The 19,742-nt window shown below is 30.6% G+C and overlaps 2 protein-coding genes across 2 annotated transcripts; both read left to right on the top strand.

Annotated features, from left to right (window-relative positions):
- Window positions 1-2,604: 2,604 nt before the first annotated feature.
- On the top strand, window positions 2,605-6,908 carry LOC8286508 (plant cysteine oxidase 2-like). The gene is made up of 5 exons (XM_048379945.1): window positions 2,605-3,380; window positions 5,321-5,442; window positions 5,851-6,007; window positions 6,097-6,300; window positions 6,565-6,908. Exons 1-5 carry the CDS (start codon window positions 3,146-3,148, stop codon window positions 6,693-6,695), a joined length of 849 nt encoding a protein of 282 aa, XP_048235902.1. The 5' UTR covers window positions 2,605-3,145; the 3' UTR covers window positions 6,696-6,908.
- A 5,119-nt stretch (window positions 6,909-12,027) lies between these two features.
- On the top strand, window positions 12,028-17,242 carry LOC8286507 (probable inactive leucine-rich repeat receptor-like protein kinase At3g03770). Its single transcript, XM_002525653.4, has 10 exons — window positions 12,028-12,735; window positions 12,807-12,936; window positions 13,219-14,641; window positions 14,785-14,918; window positions 15,093-15,333; window positions 15,624-15,829; window positions 15,914-15,966; window positions 16,110-16,221; window positions 16,366-16,651; window positions 16,897-17,242. Exons 3-9 carry the CDS (start codon window positions 13,312-13,314, stop codon window positions 16,636-16,638), a joined length of 2,349 nt encoding a protein of 782 aa, XP_002525699.1. The 5' UTR covers window positions 12,028-12,735; window positions 12,807-12,936; window positions 13,219-13,311; the 3' UTR covers window positions 16,639-16,651; window positions 16,897-17,242.
- The last annotated feature ends 2,500 nt before the right edge of the window (window positions 17,243-19,742 follow it).

Below are 19,742 nucleotides of genomic sequence, written 5' to 3'. Positions count from 1 at the left end.
TTTGAGTAATATGAAAGTGTCTGTTTATACTCCCATAGCACATGTGTTATGACAATTGCTTTTGTTGTTGTTTTTTTTTTTTCTTATTGTTGCTGCCAGATCTTCCAAGTAACCGGGTGCTATACCATGGTCTATCTATCTAGACCCACATTACCGTTAAATTTATTTTATATTAACTTACCAATAAAATCTTAATAATTTAATAAACCCATTCAACCCACAAAAGTCTTGGCTTTTTACATAGTTTTCTTAATTAATTCCATTGTTTAAATTGATGGCATTTGGGTTTTCAAATTAAAACTGCAATCACGTATGAAATCGGGAAGTTTTCTTTGTTTTATTTTATTTTAGTTAAATGGTTTTTGAAGTATTATATAAAACAAAAATGCTAATTATAATAAAGAAAATAAGGAAATAAAAACTGAAAAAGAATAATGAGATTGAGAATTAGACGATGGAAGAGGCAATGAGCTGCTGGGAATGCCTCGTGACATCAAAACTTCCGATAGTTCTCTTCGTGGGCACTCACGAGCTCCCCATGCGCCTGCCACGTGACACATTTCTTCTTATCAGTGGTTTCATTCAAAATAGTCAAATTTACTTCTCCTGTCTATTTCCTAATTGCTTCCTTAATCTTTTTGCCCTTTTTCATTTGAAGCGCCAAATATGGACAACTAGAGTGATATTTTCTTACACATCTTTCATCACAAATATGATAATAATCAATATATTATTGGATAAAATAAACTCAATTTAATTTTTTAATATTTATATGTTGAAAATATCAATTGACACCTTCTTATATTTATTTTCTTAAAATAAAAAAAAAATCACCTAATATACACTCAATCGGTTGAATTTTAACATAAACTTTGATTTATTTTTATAAATGAATTTATAATAGCTTTCTTTTCTTTAATTTTTTTGTTTCATGTATACTAGTAGTAAGATATTTTTCTCCTCAGCTTCTCATAATCGATATTTGAGGATTCCTCAAATTTATTAAAAAGAAAAAAAAAAGAAAGGGTAAAACTAAAGGGTTTAATTAAAATTAGAAATAAGAATCCAAAGCACTTTTGGGATGAGAAGCCAATGGTGTGTGGGTCCGGATGTTTGTGCTCACAATTCTGAAGACAGGTTGAGAAGAGACAGTTCTAAGGCAGATAAACCCTCCCTGCTTCCAATTCCATCACCAACTAACAAACAAGCACCAGTCAGAAAAAAAAAAGATAAGCAAAATGACAGTACTGTACTTATTTTCCTAATTTGTACATTTATTTTTTTATTATTATTCTACACTTTTATGATTTAAATTGTACTTTTTTATATTTAATTTTCAATCAACAAACAACACTTAGAGTGTGTTTTGAATTGGAGTTAGTTGTTAAAAAATATATTTAAAATTTTTTAATTTAACATTAATTTTTAGATTTATTCATAAATTACTTTTTTAAGTTTATTTTTAAAAAAACATCTATTTACCTGCTTTTTTAAAAAAATTTAAAATTTTTAAGATAAAATTAAAGTTAGAAAATTACTTTTCTAAATTGAATGCCAAACTCATCATCAATATACAATAAAACTTTTATAAAATGATCCTATATAAAAATAATTTTTATATAATTGTAAAAATATTCAATCCCAATTTGACTCAACTGTATATGAAAATAAATGCTATATTTTAGTAAATAAAAAAATCTAAATCTCATTTAAATTTTTTTAAAAAATATATATTATGCTATGTGTTTATCTTACTGTATTATTTTTTATCTCATCAATTTTTTAATATAATATTAATATATCTTTATCTCTAGTTGCTACTAATAAAGATAAATATTAAAACAAATAAAGAATTATAATATTCAAGCTTTCATTAAATTATAATCTCTTCCTTCATAATTTTATTTGATATAATAAAAATTATACTATAATTAAATCTAAATTTTAGTCATATATTATTATTTTTAAATAATAAATCAAAAACTGCTATTTAATTTACTAACAGTTAATAAATGTCTAATTGTAATTCAGTGAAATATAAATTTTGTTATTTATTTTTTAATAAAATAATTATTAAGTTAGTAAATGTATTTTAATTATTTATTATTTTAGTATATAAATACAAAAAGCCTCGAACAAGAATTTTTTAAATTTGAAAAGCCAATAGTAATATATATATAAAGTAACATGATAAAATTGTTATTCGTGAATAAAATGGAAAAACAATTTGGAAATTTCTTTTTAGAAAAGAAAGGAAAAGAACAGCCAACGAGAAATAAATATTTTATCTTTGATTATGCGATGATCAATAAATATCTTGAACCATAGATCTGAGGAGCACATCTTTTTCCTTTTTGGGGACAATCTGAGGAGCACATTTTGAATAAACAAAATCAAGAGAGCAGTGGCATTATGGTCATTACAAGCTGTCGTGTGGCAAAACGAAACCACCAAAACCGTGGGTGGGTGTAATATAAACCGGCAGTTTCAAGACCCAATCTTGGGGCGGGAATAGTCTAGCAATTCATTTTAAGAAAATAAAAAAGAACAAAAACTCAAACCTTGGAAGTTTTGTGAGAGCATAGTTTCAAAGCGAAAAAGCTAAAGTTGGCCCCTGGTTTTGCCCATTTATTTTTAATGATAAAAATGGACTTGTATATATAAATCCCATGTTCCATTCTCCTACTGTTTCCATGAAAACCAGCTCTTCTAAACTTCGCCTTTATATAATTTCACTTCTTCTCGTTCATGATTTTAGAACTACCCATCTTCACCACTTTCCAATCTTTGTCCTTCTTTATTTTTTTTTTTTTTGTTGCGAAAATCTGTTTTACATATTGGGTTTGAGTTCATTGTTTGAACTTATTTATGGTTACCAGCCTGAAAGTCTAAATCAACCTTTCATTTTCTTTCTAAAGAGTTACAATTTTTCTTGGTGGGTTAACTTAATTTGTATTTAAATCTGCGTAGTTTTTGTTGGGTTTAAACGATCTTGTCCATTTTTTTTAAGTACATAGCTAATTGAAACTTACCCAGTTTACAAAGGTTTAATCTTTTTAATTTTTTCTTTTGGGTACAAATTTTGATACTTTTTGGTTGTTCCTTTTTCTTTTTGGAGAGCGAGTCGCTGTTGTGTCAATAATCAATGACAACTGAAACGGTAGTTGAACCAAGAAGAAACCCTGTTGGTCATGTACATAAGGTTGGATATGCCAACAGGGTTATCAAGAAGAGAAAAATCAAAAGAAGAGTTACTAAGCGTTTTGAATCTAAAGCTCCAATGGCATTGCAAGAACTGTATTTGTCATGCAAAGAAGTGTTTAAAGGCCCTGGCACTGTTCCTTTGCCTCGTGATGTGGAGAGATTATGCCATTTACTTGGTAGGCTTTCTTTTGCATTTTACAATAATGGATTCTGTTAAGATTTGACTTTTTGTCATTGATTACATGATTAGTCTAGACTAGATTCAGAATTTGGATATTCTTAGATATGTCGGAGTTAATATGCCTTGATCTTATTTTGTTGCCAAATATAGGTTGGTTTAATAATTAGCACATGATCTTTCTATTTTGATAGTACTAATGAAGATAAACTTATGAATGTTTTTTTAAAAAGGTTATAAAAACTTCTCAAATTCCATTTTTGCAAGTATATTTTGTTTTCTGGACTTGTGATTGAAAGCCTCAAAGAAATGTTCTAACAGTATAAATTCTGGGAATCATATAGAGTTTACTGTTACTTAATCCTGATCTTGTTTAGATGATCCTGTCCTTTATGTGCCTTAGACAATATATTTTCTAGTTTTTCCTTGGGCGATATATGTATTTACATGAGGGGTAGTTCATTTTTTTTAAAGCTAAACACATTTGGTAATTCTTTTGCTAAATTGATTGCGAAACAGATTTGAGGAGTTTATAGTTTCTCACATTCTTTTTAACAACAGAATACTACTGCTTTGAGCAAAATCTTGTAATGTGGTAGTTGCGTTCCGCTTCCCAATAGTGGTTTTGGCCGATCAAAACCACCATTAGAGTAGCTCTTTCCCTTTCAAAAACTCTTCCTAGAACCACCATTGGGATGCACTTGTTATTCTCTTTTAAGGTTGTTTGTCTTATTTGAGTTCTAAAGGTTCTTTACTAGACAATCCACACAGGATCTTAAATGGAACTTACCCAAGTTTCTCTTACTTTATGATTGGTTGAAATCGTTCTAAATAGAATTCATTTGCAAATCATTTCCTATATTTAGTTGTTAAATACTAACTATAGAATTCACTTCAAATGAATATTGTTGTTTAAAATAATTCACAATAAAAGAACTTTCCAGAGAGAGATACGAGAGACGAATGAATCAAGAAAAAAATGAAATGGTAAAGTCTAAAATAGTATTTGAATTCTATAAATATATTGCTTTACTCGCGTGAAATTCATTTGAAAATTTATTTATTTTGTTAAAATTCAATTTAGTTATAACCAATTCCATAAATTTAATTAAGTAGAATTTTAGATGAATTTTAATTTGAAGTAAACACATAACCTTTGAATTTGCAAATGAATTGCATAAAATTTTATGAAATTCATTTCAAACAATCACAATGTTATTTGTATTTACTGGTTTAATGAAAGTTAAAATATTATACTTGCTACTATATTTGTTGGATGCTCCGGAGAATGCTGCTACCAATGAGCACCTGGATATAGTTTGATAGAAACATTTTCAAATAGTAAAAATTTAAACTCGGAAAAATGCAAGAGGTAAATTGCAACCTTGGTCTGCGGACAAGTAGATTAAGTGTCTGTTTTACATCCTATGCACGTGTGTTTACGTTCTTGTACAAATTTTATTATTACTATTTTTCTTTATGGAAAGGAGGAAGAATACCCAGAGATGATGCTGGTTTTAATGCTTGGTTTTGATGACTTTTGGCGTATCCCTAAGGACAAGATAATTGTAAACTAATGTGATTTTGTACATATGTATAGGTGTATTCTGTCGTTACATATATGCAAAGAGAGGGATTGTCTTTTTCTGTTTTATTTTTGTACTAGATCTTAAACATTGTGCTTTCTTTTATATATCTAGGCTCTATGAAGCTTTTTCCTAAAGCATTAAAATATTGCCACTTGACAACTTACTTTCTTCAGGCAAATGAGTCAGTTAGGAACAATCCAGATTAAGTACTATTATCCCAAGTGAATATAATATTTACTTTTAAATTAAGTTTTTCTATGTACTCGTAGAAGCTTCCATAGATGATTAAACTAAAGGCCTAGCTCAACTGGACGTCCCTTGCTTAAGAAGCCTTTTTGTTGTGCTGCAGACAAGATGAAGCCAGAAGATGTTGGGCTAAGCAGTGCGCTGCAGTTCTTTCAGCCTAAAACTGCTGTCAAATGTACTCCAAGGGTCACTACCACAACCATATACAAGTGCGATAAGTTTTCGGTAAGATGACTAGATGCATATGCTTATTTATTTATAAATAAGTTTTGTTGGGATTCAATATTTTACTGTTGAAGTTAATAATCGTTTCAGTTTATTTACAGACGTATCAAATGTCTGGCTTGTCCAGTGTTTCTGAAATGAAAACAAAACAAACTGTTCTGACAAAGATTTTTTGGACCTCTGTCTTAAATAAGCCTAGTGATTTCATATTTTTATTACATGCATGCATATGCAACTATCAACTTCCTAATAGAGCAAATAGCTCCCCTGTAATTTTTCATATACTTGTTTATGCGACTTTTGGAAATACTCTCGAAAATCGGTTAGACTCCGATTTTCTTCTTATTACAAAAAAGATTATTTTATGTTTTAGTTGTTGATTTATTTTCTCGAATTTTTTTGGTGCAGTTGTGTATCTTCTTTCTTCCTGCAACTGCTGTTATCCCACTCCATAATCATCCAGGGATGACAGTTTTTAGCAAGCTTTTGTTAGGAACAATGCACATCAAATCATATGATTGGGTTAGTCCTCCAAGTGCTGATGAGCCTGTGCAGCCTTCTAATCGTGAGTGTATCTTGCTGCTTCCTTGCCAAATTTGGATGCAGCAGTGCCATTTGTTTCTGTTCTGATCCTACTTTGATCCTATTTTTCAGTGAGACTGGCAAAATTGGTGACGGAAAGTGTCTTTGAAGCTCCTTGCAACACTTCTGTGTTATATCCAACAACAGGAGGCAATATCCATCAATTCACAGCCATTACACCTTGTGCAGTTCTTGATGTTCTTGGACCTCCCTATTCTAAGGAAGACGGTCGAGACTGCTCACACTACAAAGATCATCCTTGTAGTGCCATATCAAGTAAGGAAACACATACTTTAAATTCCTTGTCATGCATACTCTTTTCGTGAAAGATTTGTACTTTGTACAAAGAATTAACCAAAAATCAGAATACTGATGCAGAGTACTGTAGTTGATAATGTTTAAAGCTGCAAAGAGAATGAAACATTTACATATGATAGTTACCTTTTATTGAGAACCAATATCTCAACATTTGTGTAGCTGCAAGAAAATATATAAAAAAAGATAATCCTTTTATTCACCTGCAAACTTATTACAATGCAGATGGAGAAATGAAGTTGACAGAAGAGGAGGGCAACAGTTATGGATGGTTGGAAGAGATTGAGATGCCAGAGAACTCACAGATGGATGGCATTAGGTACTTAGGTCCACAAATTGTGGAGAGTAGAGACTAGTTGCTAGCAAGCTGTATGATAGTCGCCTTCAAAGAAAGTTATCTTTTCTTTTTTAATGTTTTTCTTTTTTAATTATAGGTATTTCCCTTTTAAAATCATAAACAAACATGTGTTCACTGTTCATATTACAAACTTTTGTCGTCTTTCTTCTCAAGTTGCCAAATTGATATTGCTAAACAAGGGGTATACAGTTTGCTTTGCTTCTTCTGCAAATGGTTTATGAATTTTCTTGTGTGCCAAAAGAGACTTCCATAGAGGCTTAAAAATTAAAGGGCCAAGTCAAGTTGACCATTAAAATTACTCACTCTCTTTCTTTCTTCTTTTGCATTATCACTTCCCTATGACCTTGACCTTGTATTTTTAGTTTTCCAAGAAGGAAAATGGGTGCCGGTAGAACCAACCTAGACCTAATACCCATCCGTCCTTGAAAGGTGAAAAAGTCTAGGACTTGGATAAGGTCTGTTTTTGTCACAGACCCAGTCTGGTCCTAAGTTGATGAAATCCGATCATTATTTAGGCCTGTTTGAATATTGCAATTCCTTATATAAAGTCTGACCCATTTTGATTCAGTAGACAATAATCCATCACAATACTTGTCAATAATAATGATAAATTATAATTAATTATTTGTTCAATAAAAAATTTCTAGATATACAGTTAAATTTATATTTAAATTCATATATCTTTCCTTATCAAACCTGAAGAACAACATACAAAATAGAAAAAGGTAAGACGACAATAAATCACTTGTCTAAAGTCCTCGTGTGGATAAAAATGACACGTTAGACACATTATTCACTAATTATATGCTTTTCTCATATCTAATTTGAGAGTCATATTATTTTCTTTCTTCTAACTATTTGTATTATTCATAAATTAAAAATATATAAAAAGCAGTAAAAATATAAAATCACTTTTTTTTAATAATATATATATATTTATAGTTAATCTAGAGCGTATCAAGTAGAAGTCTACGGATAATAAAATATTATCTTAAAAAATTTAACGCGGTTGTATACTTAAAGTTTGAAAACCATTTTAATCAAGAATAATATTATTATTAAGTAAAACTTTTGACATGAATTTGTAAAGAAAACCCATAAAGAAATAGGTCCAAAATCACTCATATATCTGGAATTTTTTGATTTTCTGGGATTAGGCAACAGAAATGTGAGAGTTCATTTGGTTTATGTACAATATGAGTTGTTTGCAAAGAAAATTCAGTGTAGTTCAGCTATAATTGCAGAAATCATAGCTCTAAGGGAGACAGTTAACATTGCAGCAAGCTATAAATTGGAAAGGTTTGCTTCGAGTCAGATTCTTCTGTGGTGCAGAACTTTTTTTGTGTTAATCATGTCTTTAGGGCAACAGACAGTGTTGCAGATTAGCTAACAAAGCATGGCTGTTTGTCTTTGCCTCAGGCTCCTTTAAGCTTTGCTCAGACATTATGTATCTTTTTCTAATTATTATGTAAGGAGAATCTCATTATTTCAGGTCAAAATTGTTTTATATACAGGCCTCCTGATATCTTTACCTACAACATTTCAATATATTTTTAGACATAAAACGTTCTAATTTATATATATATTAATTTTTAAATTTAAATTTTTTAATATATATATTTAATTTTTGATATATAAATTTTTTATTTTAACATATGTATATATTGATTCATAAATTATATTTCTAATTAAATATTAACTCTAATCCTAAGAAATAACATATTAATTATATTGATATATTATTGTATTGATAAAATTTCAAAAATAATCATTTTGCTATTATTTTTTAAAATTTTATAAATTAATATAAATTATATTTTATTAAATCATATATTAACTTGATTTTATAATTAAAATAATAATAAGTATCGTGCAATGCACGAATAAACACTAGTTACTAATTAAATCATAAATTTTTATACTTTCTAATAATTTTATTTAGTTATTTTAAAATTTTAAAATAAATATCTATATATTTTAATTTATTTTTAAAAATATTTTTTAATAACAAATTTTAAAGTTTTACAGTGACAACAATAAAATTTGCAAATCAATACGGGTTACTATTATAAAATAAACCCAGAATTGTTATTTTGTTTGTATTCTTTTACCCAAATGATCACATGAAGTTTGAGGTGGCAAAAAGAGACTGAAAATATTCCAGTACAATTCCTTCCAACTCAGCTTCCTTATTTTTCCACTCCCCATTGATCATCAAGCTAAACCCACAGTTTGTATTCTTTTTCCAAATGAGATGGCAGAAAAGACTGAAAATACTGCACTGCAATTTCTTCCAACTCAGTTTTCTAATTTTCCACTCCCCATAATTATTAAATAAATCCAGCATTTTATTTTCTTTGTATTCTTTTGATTAATTGTAATTTGTAATGGAAGATTCCATTCTATATTGAAACAATAAACAAAAGAAATGATTTGTCTAACTTTTAACTACCTAGCCCTTTAATTGCAGGACCATCAAATCTAGACAGTCTTAAAATTCATGTCTCTATAAGGAACTGGATCACTTTCTATCTCATTTCATTAATGGGGATATAGGAGAAAGGTGCCCAATTAAATGCAATGAGGTCTTATGTAACTACAGGGAAGGGAAGTGGGTGGTGGAGGCCTTCTTTGATGAAAGCTCAACTGTTTGCATTCTTTTGAGGTCTTATGTATTTTCTTTTATAGGTAAAATTCATTTGTCTTTTTGTTTTTTTCTTGAGGTTTTGCTTTAGCTAGAACTTGGATTGAAAGTGGTGTTTACTTATTATTGTTAATCAATCCTACTCCAGTTAGTAGAGCTACATTAATCTAATTTGCTAATTCAGTAATTATGGTGGCCCTTCCAATTTAATGGAGAATATACATGTAAGTTTGAGACTAAAAAATGTTACTAATTTCTTTAAATTTTAAATCACACTCAAAAGATTAATGTATTTTAATTTACACTGAACTTTATTAATTTCAATAGATATTTTGAGTGAGAAAGAGAAGGAGAGGAAGTGGTCTTATTGATTTATTATTATTTAAAAAAAAGAGATAATTCTGACGTGGAAAAACACCTTCAGGGAATCAGAATAAAAGTTGGCCTAACAATAGCACGTGACAAAGAAGCCTAAGAACCTTCACTGAATACTTTCTTAAATTCCAATAAATGAAAAACATTTAAAGTCAAGTGTGTATGCCCTACGCATAGACATTGGCTTCTATCCAACTCTCATTAAAAGGTTTACAACGTTGGCATCTACATTTATGGCCTTTAAATATTTAATATTCATAAATTCTTAAAGAATGACATCTTAAGATTTTCAGTTCTTCCATTATTTCCCAATAGTTGTTCTTAAAATAAAAATTACAAAACAATAATGTAAAAGAAATCAAAGTATGCAATAAATCTTAAATTGATCGAAACTGACTCAGAATTTTAAAATTCAAGCTCAGTTGAAGCTGTTGGCTGTGTCTAAATGGGCCATAAGAAAATAATTCAAGGACATAGTTTGTGGGCTAAGCAGGAACCCACCAACACCTTTTAGATTTTGCCAATAATAAAGCTCTAAAATTCATGGTATTATAATTATTATTCAGCTGATTTGATTCTTTTCAACTTTCAAATTCTTTTTTAAAAAAAATAAAATAGTGGGCCTTCCTTCCCTAAAGTTCCCAATTGCTATCCAATAAAACACAACACACTGGATTTCTGTCACTGACCTTCCTGTTATTACTTATATTTTTGCACCGACAGAAGCTTTAGCAAATGGTACGATGAATTGGAATTTACTCAGATACCGGCGAAAGCTTCATCTTTAGTCTAAAGATAAACGTAGCTCAGATGTCTTATCAACAATTTTACCATTGCACCTAATTACGTCACTTTACAATTTGTGTTCTACTAAATCCCTATACTTATTATTCAGGTATTCCTAATAATATCTTTTTATTCTTTAAACTATTACAATTACAGAAAAATAAAAAATAAAAGGAGAAATGGGTTTCGAACCTGAGACCCATTCAGGGCAATTTTGTGATAATAGTAAAATTATTGTGTGGGATATCAATAATTGAGAAAATTGCAATTATTTTAATTGAATCTTATTCAGTGCTAAGCTCGTTGTCTTATTGCCAAATTTTGGCATGCCACGTGCAATTTACAGTTGCCTAAAGAAGTTACCGTTTTATATTCTCTTTTATTTTATTTTTTTTCCCATTTCATTTCTTATTCTCAATTATTATTATTATGACATGTGAGTAACAGCTAGGTTTTATCAGTTCTATACTTTGTAAATACTTTTTTTTGATAAAATATAAATACTTTCCAATATTATTGGAAAAACTTTAATATTTTTTGGTAATAAGATAACAGTGAGCCATCACTCTTCATCACTGCGTAATGGGTCTTTAATATAGGGTTTAAGCTGTAAAATATTGATTCATTTTTACCCTAACTATTTAAATTTCCTGCAATTAGTTTACAATTATATAAATTGTATATTGCACGAATAAGTTAAACAGACAAATTCTGAATGAATTAGAACAAGATTTCAAAGGATTCCCATCGAGTTAAATGCTGAGTTAAAAATAAATAAATTAATAAACTTAAAAATAAATTATCATTATAGTTCATATTGTTTGATTGTGCAAGTGGTATAATATATATTTAATGCTCTCCAGCTAGAATTGTTCTTATATATATATATTTCCAATTGTAATGACATAAATAATTGAAAATTTAAATATTCTTTTTGTACTTAGTTATGAAAATTTTTATCTAATTTTTTAAATGGAAACCATGGCAAATAGGTATTCAGAATATTTTTATTTTACATTTGATTATTGAATATATTTGGTTATATATCTGTTTTTTTATTCATATTTAAATATTTTTATTAATAAATATAAATAAATTATTTTTCAGCTTGGTATGTAATAACCAAATGTAGCAAAATTAAGTTTTAAAAAATATAAAATGTAGCATGAATTTTGAAAAAAATAAATAAATTGTTATCAGAAATCAATAGAACTAGTATATGAGTTGAAAGTAAGTTACAAGAAGATATTAAAATCAAAAGAGAATAGCTTTAAAATGATTAATACTTTCAAAATTTAAGAAACAAAAATGAAAGAAGCAATAAATGTTAGTTGGAAACAGAAAGAAAGAATGGCGCCAAAAGTAACAGACTAGAACATATGTAGCCAATAAGAAGTGGGGTCCAAATTTCAAAGTGAAAGGACCATAGAAAGCCAAAGTTTACCAGACCCAGAAAGGGAAAGCTTATTTCAATAGGAGTCTGTAATTTTACTTATACTTAGCTTAGCCATAATGCACCCACAAACCACACCTTACTTTCTTTGCTTACAATACATACATTTTTATTTTATTCATTAAAAAGTAGATGGTTTTAACAATACCCAGTATTTAAAATCTCAAGTTACAGGGATCTCAGTAGTGAAATCTGCTAGGGAATAAAGGCTTCTCTTCTGCAACAAGAATCCTTTTTTTCTTCTTCTTTTTCTTTTTCATGGCTTTCTTGATCTTTAGCCTTAAAAAATAAAGAAGCACATGAAATAACTGGGAAACACTAATGAGTTGTTGATTATTTATTAGTGTTTCCTTTTAATGTTAAAGGGTTAAAGGAGTGAGTGGTCCTTTCATTTTGTGGTATTTACAGGTCACTTGTGTGTTTCGTTCAATGACCAGTAGCTACAAGGTTCTTTTGTAGTACCCTTGCCACTTTATTATATTGTCTCTGCCTGTACATGAAAACTGTAGTGTCAGTAGGAATTGTTGTTTCCTTGTTGACATGTGTGTTGATGTATGGCTGTTAACGTTTCTTGGATTTTGCTCAAGTAGGTGAATACTTGGGTACTTCTATTTTAGTGTTGCTTTTGTTTGAGGATTGGAAGTTTATGAGTGGGTTATTGACTCTGGTGAAAGTGTGAAATGCAAGTAAATATTCATAATCTGAACTGGTTTTTGATGCATTCTTGAAGATTTTGTCACATTTGTGGAGGCTTCCTTTGGAGTTGGAGAAGAAACATGGGTGGGTATATCTTAATTATCAAGTTATAATCATCGATTAGCAACTTTTGATTGACTTTTCTTTTGCTACAGGAGTTGGGCTAAAATTTGTGGGTCTGGATTTGCTATCTTATATTCTTGCTGATATTTGGAGGAAAAGAATAACCAGTTTTTCAAAGATTACTTGCTCAAAATAGAACCTGGTTTCATTAAGTCTATAGAGGTAAATTTATTTATTTATTTTTTTGTACCACTGAACCATTAAATATACAATTTTCAAACAAGATGACAAGTTAATAGCAGAAAGAGATATTTGAAACGTGCAAGAGGAAAACTTACCTATTTGATTAATCGAGTAAAAATCAGTTCTTCTAAACAATAAGATTCTCTAGGATTGTTAATAATGTTATGGTCAATTTACTCTTTGAATATCATTTTTGTGGTCTGTTGTTCCATTTTGGTGAGAACTTGATTTTTGCTGAATCTGTGAATCTTCTGAACTTAGGTTGCAGTGCTTTCTCTTTGCACAATTGCTTCAAAAGTACTTGGCATTCTTCTATATTTTGCTGCTGGTCTGCCATTTCTATTTATACAATCAATGGCAAAGTCATTCCAGTATTCTGCAATCTTAGTTTTCATCACTGTACTGGTGTCGGTCAATCATTCAGAGCAACTGCAGTCCTCCCAGGGTGAGACCCTTCTAAGAATTCAGCGGATTTTGAACTATCCGTCAATTCTGAACAGTTGGAATAGCACTACTGATTTCTGCAATACAGACCCAAATCCTTCTTTAACTGTAGTTTGCTATGAGGATAGCATTACACAGCTGCATATCATTGGCAACAAGGGAGCACCACTTTTGCCAAGGAACTTTTCAATCGAGTCATTTGTGACCACATTAGTAAGTCTTCCAAATTTGAAAGTCTTGACATTGGTTTCTCTTGGTTTATGGGGTCCATTGCCTGGTAAAATTGCTCGTTTGCCATCACTGGAAATGCTTAACATGAGTTCCAATTTCTTATATGATGCCATCCCTGAAGATCTTTCATCACTAGGTAGCCTCCAGACACTCGTACTTGATGACAATATGGTTTCTGGTGAGTTGCCAAATTGGCTGGATTCATTTCCCCTTTTAACTGTCCTAAGTTTGAAAAAAAATATGTTCAACGGGTCATTGCCGAATTCATTGAGTAATTTGGCAAATCTCAGAGTTCTTGCACTTTCACATAACTACTTCTACGGAGAAGTTCCGGATTTAAGCAGTTTGACAAATCTTCAAGTGCTGGATTTGGAAGATAATGCTTTCGGACCCCAATTTCCCCAGCTTGGAAACAAGTTGGTTACTCTTACACTGAGCAAGAACAAGTTCAGGGATGGCATTCCTGCTGAGGTTAGCTCCTATTATCACCTCCGACAGCTGGATCTCTCAAAGAATAAGTTTGTGGGACCATTTCCTCCATTGTTGTTATCATTGCTTTCCATAACTTATATAAACGTCGCAGACAACAAGTTAACAGGAATGCTTTTTGAGAATCAATCTTGCAGCGCTGATCTTGAATTTGTAGATTTGTCCTCAAATCTTATAACTGGACACTTGCCCAAGTGCCTTCAGTCTGATTCCAGGGAAAAAGTCCTGTATGCTGGGAACTGTCTAGCAATTGAGAAGCAAAACCAGAATCCGATTTCCTTTTGTCGTAATGAAGCATTGGCTGTCGGAATTCTTACCCAGCATAAGAAAACGAGACATGCTTCTAAGGTTATTACACTGGGTGTAATTGGAGGGGTTGCTGGTGGGATTGCAGCTGTTGGTTTGATTTTCTTGATTGTTAGAAAGGTCTACGCCAGGAAGGCAATCAAGAGACCGACTACAAGACTCATTGCAGAGAATGCATCGACTGGGTACCCCTCGAAATTGCTTTCTGATGCAAGTAAGTTTCATCTCTCTGTGCTTTATGTGAATCTGCAAGCAAGCAGCAAGCGAGAATAAAAAATAAAATAAAAAAGAAGCCAATATATGGCTGATTGGAAAGAACAAATCATTTGACAACATGGTTTTTGGCTAAACCTGAAGGGTATGTATCTCAAACAATGAAGCTAGGAGCCCTTGGTATTCCAGCTTATCGCACCTTTTCACTGGAGGAGCTTGAGGAGGCTACAAACAACTTTGACACATCTGCTTTCATAGGTGAAGGCTCTCAAGGACAGGTATGCCAACCCTGTATAATTTATACTTGACAATTGACGTTACTGTTATACATAATAGTCTCAGTGCTTTTGGTAAATTAAAGTTTAGAATATCCCTCCTTAAGAGTAATACTATTGACCATGGTTCCGGTTTCATGATTAAAACTTTATTTAACATTTGATTAATGCATTCAGATGTACCGAGGTCGGCTTAAGAATGGTTCTTATGTAGCCATTAGATGCCTAAAAATGAAAAGAAGCTACAGCACCCAAAACTTTATGCACCATATAGAGCTGATTTCGAAACTCAGACATCGACATTTGATCAGTGCTCTTGGACACTGCTTTGAATGCTACTTGGATGATTCAAGTGTCAGCAGAATATTTCTTGTCTTTGAATATGTACCAAATGGCACACTAAGGAGCTGGATCTCAGGTAATTCATAACGTTTCTCAATTTCTATTAGGAATCATTTTGAGAATATCTCAGGAGAAATCCCATTGTTGCACAACTTGTTATGGTTAGTTTAGTAGTAGCAAGACTGCCTACTTACTTTCGTTCAAGTCAATTGTTCATTCATTCTCAGTTAATAATGTGCTACTTAAGAGCTGTACCAATGCAAGGAGCTGCCTGATATCTTCCATCCTCTATCTTGAGTTTACTTATGATTCTTAGTTGTTGTTATTCATTTTGAAGTCTTAGCATCTTTTTCATTTTTCTGGCAGAAAAACGTAGCAGACAAACACTTAATTGGGCTCAACGGATAGCAGCTGCAATAGGAGTAGCAAAGGGCATTCAGTTCTTGCATACAGGCATACTGCCAGGTGTATACTCTAAGAATCTGAAAATAACAGATGTTTTGCTAGATCAGAACCTTGTTGCGAAAATTTGCAGTTATAACCTGCCCCTATTAGCAGAGAACGCAGGAAAGGTATTTTTCTCTTTCTGATGGCTGTCTGTTCTTTCCCTTTGTGCCAAAACTTAAAGTTGATGTTCCACTCAACTCATCTTGCAGATTGGCCATGGAGTTTCTTCTGGTGGGTCCACAGATCCTATCACTGTTGCAAGGTACTAACTTCCGATAGAATTTGAATTTGCTACTATGCAGTTTTACTTTGATAGAATTGAATTAAGAGCCCTTCCAAGACATTCAGTGCAATTTAAACTCTTTGACTTGCTCCTGATATTCTCTTTGAACATTCTTTCAATAGGAAAGATGAAGAAGAGAAAGTTGATGTTTATGATTTTGGAGTAATATTACTTGAAATCATTGTGGGTAGTCCACTGAACTCCATGAACGAAGTGGATGTTCTAAAAGATCGGGTAAGAGCAATTCTGCTTTCTTGTTTTATCTGATTCAGAGGAAATTCTTTTCTAACATGAATAATGCGATCTTGCTAGATTTTTGACTATTGTATTCATACTGCCTCTGATTCTTTTCGATTAATGCTTCTATAACTGGTCTAGTTACAAGCAAGCATCATTAGTGATGAAGCTGCTCGAAGGAGCATGGTTGATCCAGCTGTTAAAAGGAAATGTTCAGATCAATCATTGAAGACAATGATGGAGGTTTGCGTCAGGTGTCTGCTTAAGAACCCAGCAGATAGACCTTCAGTCGAGGATGTACTGTGGAACTTGCAGTTTGCTGCTCAGGTTCAGGATGGATGGCGGGGAGACTCCAGCGAAGGCTCTCCAATCTCACCTTCAAATCCTCCAGACTTGCACCTTACTGTACAGTAGCAGCAATGTGCAGGTTTTTTTCTTAAATTTTCTTTTACTGTGAATTCATTTGTTCTTATATTATCTTGGGAAGTGAAAATGATTCAAATTAAAATAGCCATTTGCATTACACAAACCAAATATCCCAGTTTCTGATCAATAATAAGTTCAAAGCCCTCTTTAATTTGCTAAGATTCTTCCTAGAGCTGCCTTATAGGATCCTCTATCATCTTGCTTTTTGAGATTCTTTGATGGAAACTTGAAAATCTTACATTGCAGGAAATGGCCATCACTGAAGTAACAGGGGAAGCAACATAACTGAAAATGACAACTTCTACGGAGTCTTTTTGACTTGGCACTTGGCAATCTATACATCCTTCTTCACACGAGAGAGCATCACTCTAAATGATTTCTTCACCCACTTCGCGGTTGAGGCTTAAATTGTCTATACCAATTTTCCAAGAAAGAAAAACTGTAAGCTGTCCTCAAATAGCTGCTTCTCTGATAGGTATAAATGGGCATCGCGTCATGTATCTACACAAGCTCTTCCTTTATACTGTATACTTTATAACCTACATTTTCATATCACAGTTTGCACCCAGAAATGACATATTTTTGCAACAAACCTGAATCAATTATAAAACTTTGTTAGTGCTTCTAATCTGCTCTTGGGAATAAAACAGATGAATGCAGTGGTCCTGAAAAATTCAGAACTCGACCAAAATTTGCAGCAAAAGTTGGCAAGTTTGGTTCACTGTATCAGAACATTCATCCACTTCCAAAACATATGGATTTTGATGCACTGATCCCAATACTTTGCTTCTTCCAAAAATGAGATCAAACAGATATACGGTCTGGGAGATAATGGTAGGATACTAAACCATCAAAGAGAAGTGTTCCGGATGAATATAAAAGACAAGTATTTGGATGAAGAACTATTGAGCAAAGTCTAAACAAGAAATGCACCTTATATATGAATTCATTAAATATTCATATTCAAGAGGTTTCATATTTCTTACAATTTACTAACTCTTGAAATTTCACCATTCTTGAATAACCAAGAAAGAAAACTAACAATTAAAATAGACATATTAAAGGAAACGGAGAGAGAAATTCCGGTCACTAAATTAATTAAGCTTTTTCTTTTTTTCATGAACTCCATTGTGTGAGCTAACTCAATTTTATAAAATTTATATATATTTATATTAAACCATATACTTATCTTTATAATTTAATTTACTTATCAAGAGTTTTTCTTTAATCAATGTTATGCTCATTCAACTAATTAAGAGCTTCTTGCATTAGCAGCCACAACATTTCGCCGTAAATGGACAATTATACTGTTCTTTAAATAATTAAAGATTGAAATTTCTATTTATAAGAATTTCAATTTGAGAAAGAAAAATTCAGATATATAAAAAAAAGTAACTTCTAAAAAGTTTTTAGCCTTAGATATATTACTTTAAATTTAAGGAATAAGATTTAAAGTTGTATTCTCAAATTAAATTTTTTAGTTAATTAATCTTTTCTAATAATAAAACATTCTTTTAAAACAAATCATTTTTCTTATTATTTTATATTAAATCTTTAATTTTAATTCGATTTTAATTTTTAATATGAATATTTAATATTTATAAAAATAAAATTTAATAATTAAAGCTAAGATAATATTAGCAAGTTTCATAATATTAAAATATGTAAACCATTATGGGTGTGTTTACTTATAGAAACTAGGTCAATTTTCTATGAGTTTTCAAATGAAAATAAAAAAAATTATGTTTGCTTATACTGTGTTTTTTAAATAAAAATAGAATACAAGTTTTATGTTTTTTAAAATTAAACTAAACTTTGGAAAATAAGTTTTAATATATTTTTTATATATTTTTTTTGTATAAAAATATTTTATTTTTAAATAAAGAGTTTTTACTTCATTTATTTTAAGTTGATCTTTTAATTTAATATATTACTCAAAGAAAATAAAAGGTTTTTTTATATAATACCAAGTAAATATATTTTATAAATCTTCTATGAGAATTTCATTTTCTTCAAAAATTTAAAGATAAAAATAAGAAAAGAAGTTTACAAGCAAACAAGAATAAAGAAAAAAATTTCTCTTAGATATAAAACAACATCTATAATCATGTCATATAAAAATATAGCGAGTCGCTTGATTCGTAAAAAAATCACTTTAAAATAGATAATTTTCATTTTTAATATTTGTCTCGTTAAAAATTATGAAATTATCCTATCAATAAAATCATTTATTCCCTCTTCCATTTAGAAAATGAAGAAAATTAATTCAGATGACTATATAAATAAAATAATAACTTATCATTTATAAATATGTTATTTTATATATTTATTACATATAATAATAATAATAATAATAAATGAACATTACTATTATTTTAGCAATAATCAAGCATTACAATTGGTGTCAGCCATATAACATATGATTATTTTTATTTTTATTCTTCTCATTTTTATTCCCAAAAATAGAATTATAAAGATTTAATGAAATAAAATATAAGTTAAGGTGCTCAAGAAAACAAGATTGAAAAATTCAATGACTCCATTTTACCTACTAAAAACGGGTAAAAAGAAAATCCTTTTTGAGATAGTAAATACAAAGTAACATTAAAAGCACATGGTTCTTACAGTATCTGGGTTGTCAACAACAGCAGCCATACCCATGAAAATCTTAGCTCGATGAACCATAAAAAAGGATCACTAAACATTGTTTCAGAGAGGAAAAAAACTCTGAGATGCTCATTTACTGCAGCAAAATTGCAGAACTAGACCCATTAATTTGACAACAAAAGCAGCATATACTATCTGGATAAGCTCTTAATTAATGTTGAACAATGCCAAACCTATCACTAAGAACCCACCAAACACCTGCGCAGCACAACAAAGTGAGCTTAAGGAAACAAATAAGGTAATATGAAGTCAATGCCCATGAATAATAACACATTCAAATGCTATCAATGTTCAAGGCTTCTTAAGATAAGAGCAAGGAGGATTAGTAACAGAGGATGTCTACCAATCAGGATTCTATCATAGTTTTTCTTACTGTCTAAGGGGATACTGTGCGTGCCACAAAGACACATTCATGAATATGATTC

This window comes from Ricinus communis, chromosome 10 (genome assembly GCF_019578655.1).
Source record: "Ricinus communis isolate WT05 ecotype wild-type chromosome 10, ASM1957865v1, whole genome shotgun sequence".
NCBI classification, from domain to species: domain Eukaryota; kingdom Viridiplantae; phylum Streptophyta; class Magnoliopsida; order Malpighiales; family Euphorbiaceae; genus Ricinus; species Ricinus communis.
This window is presented reverse-complemented; position numbering and strand designations above follow the sequence as displayed.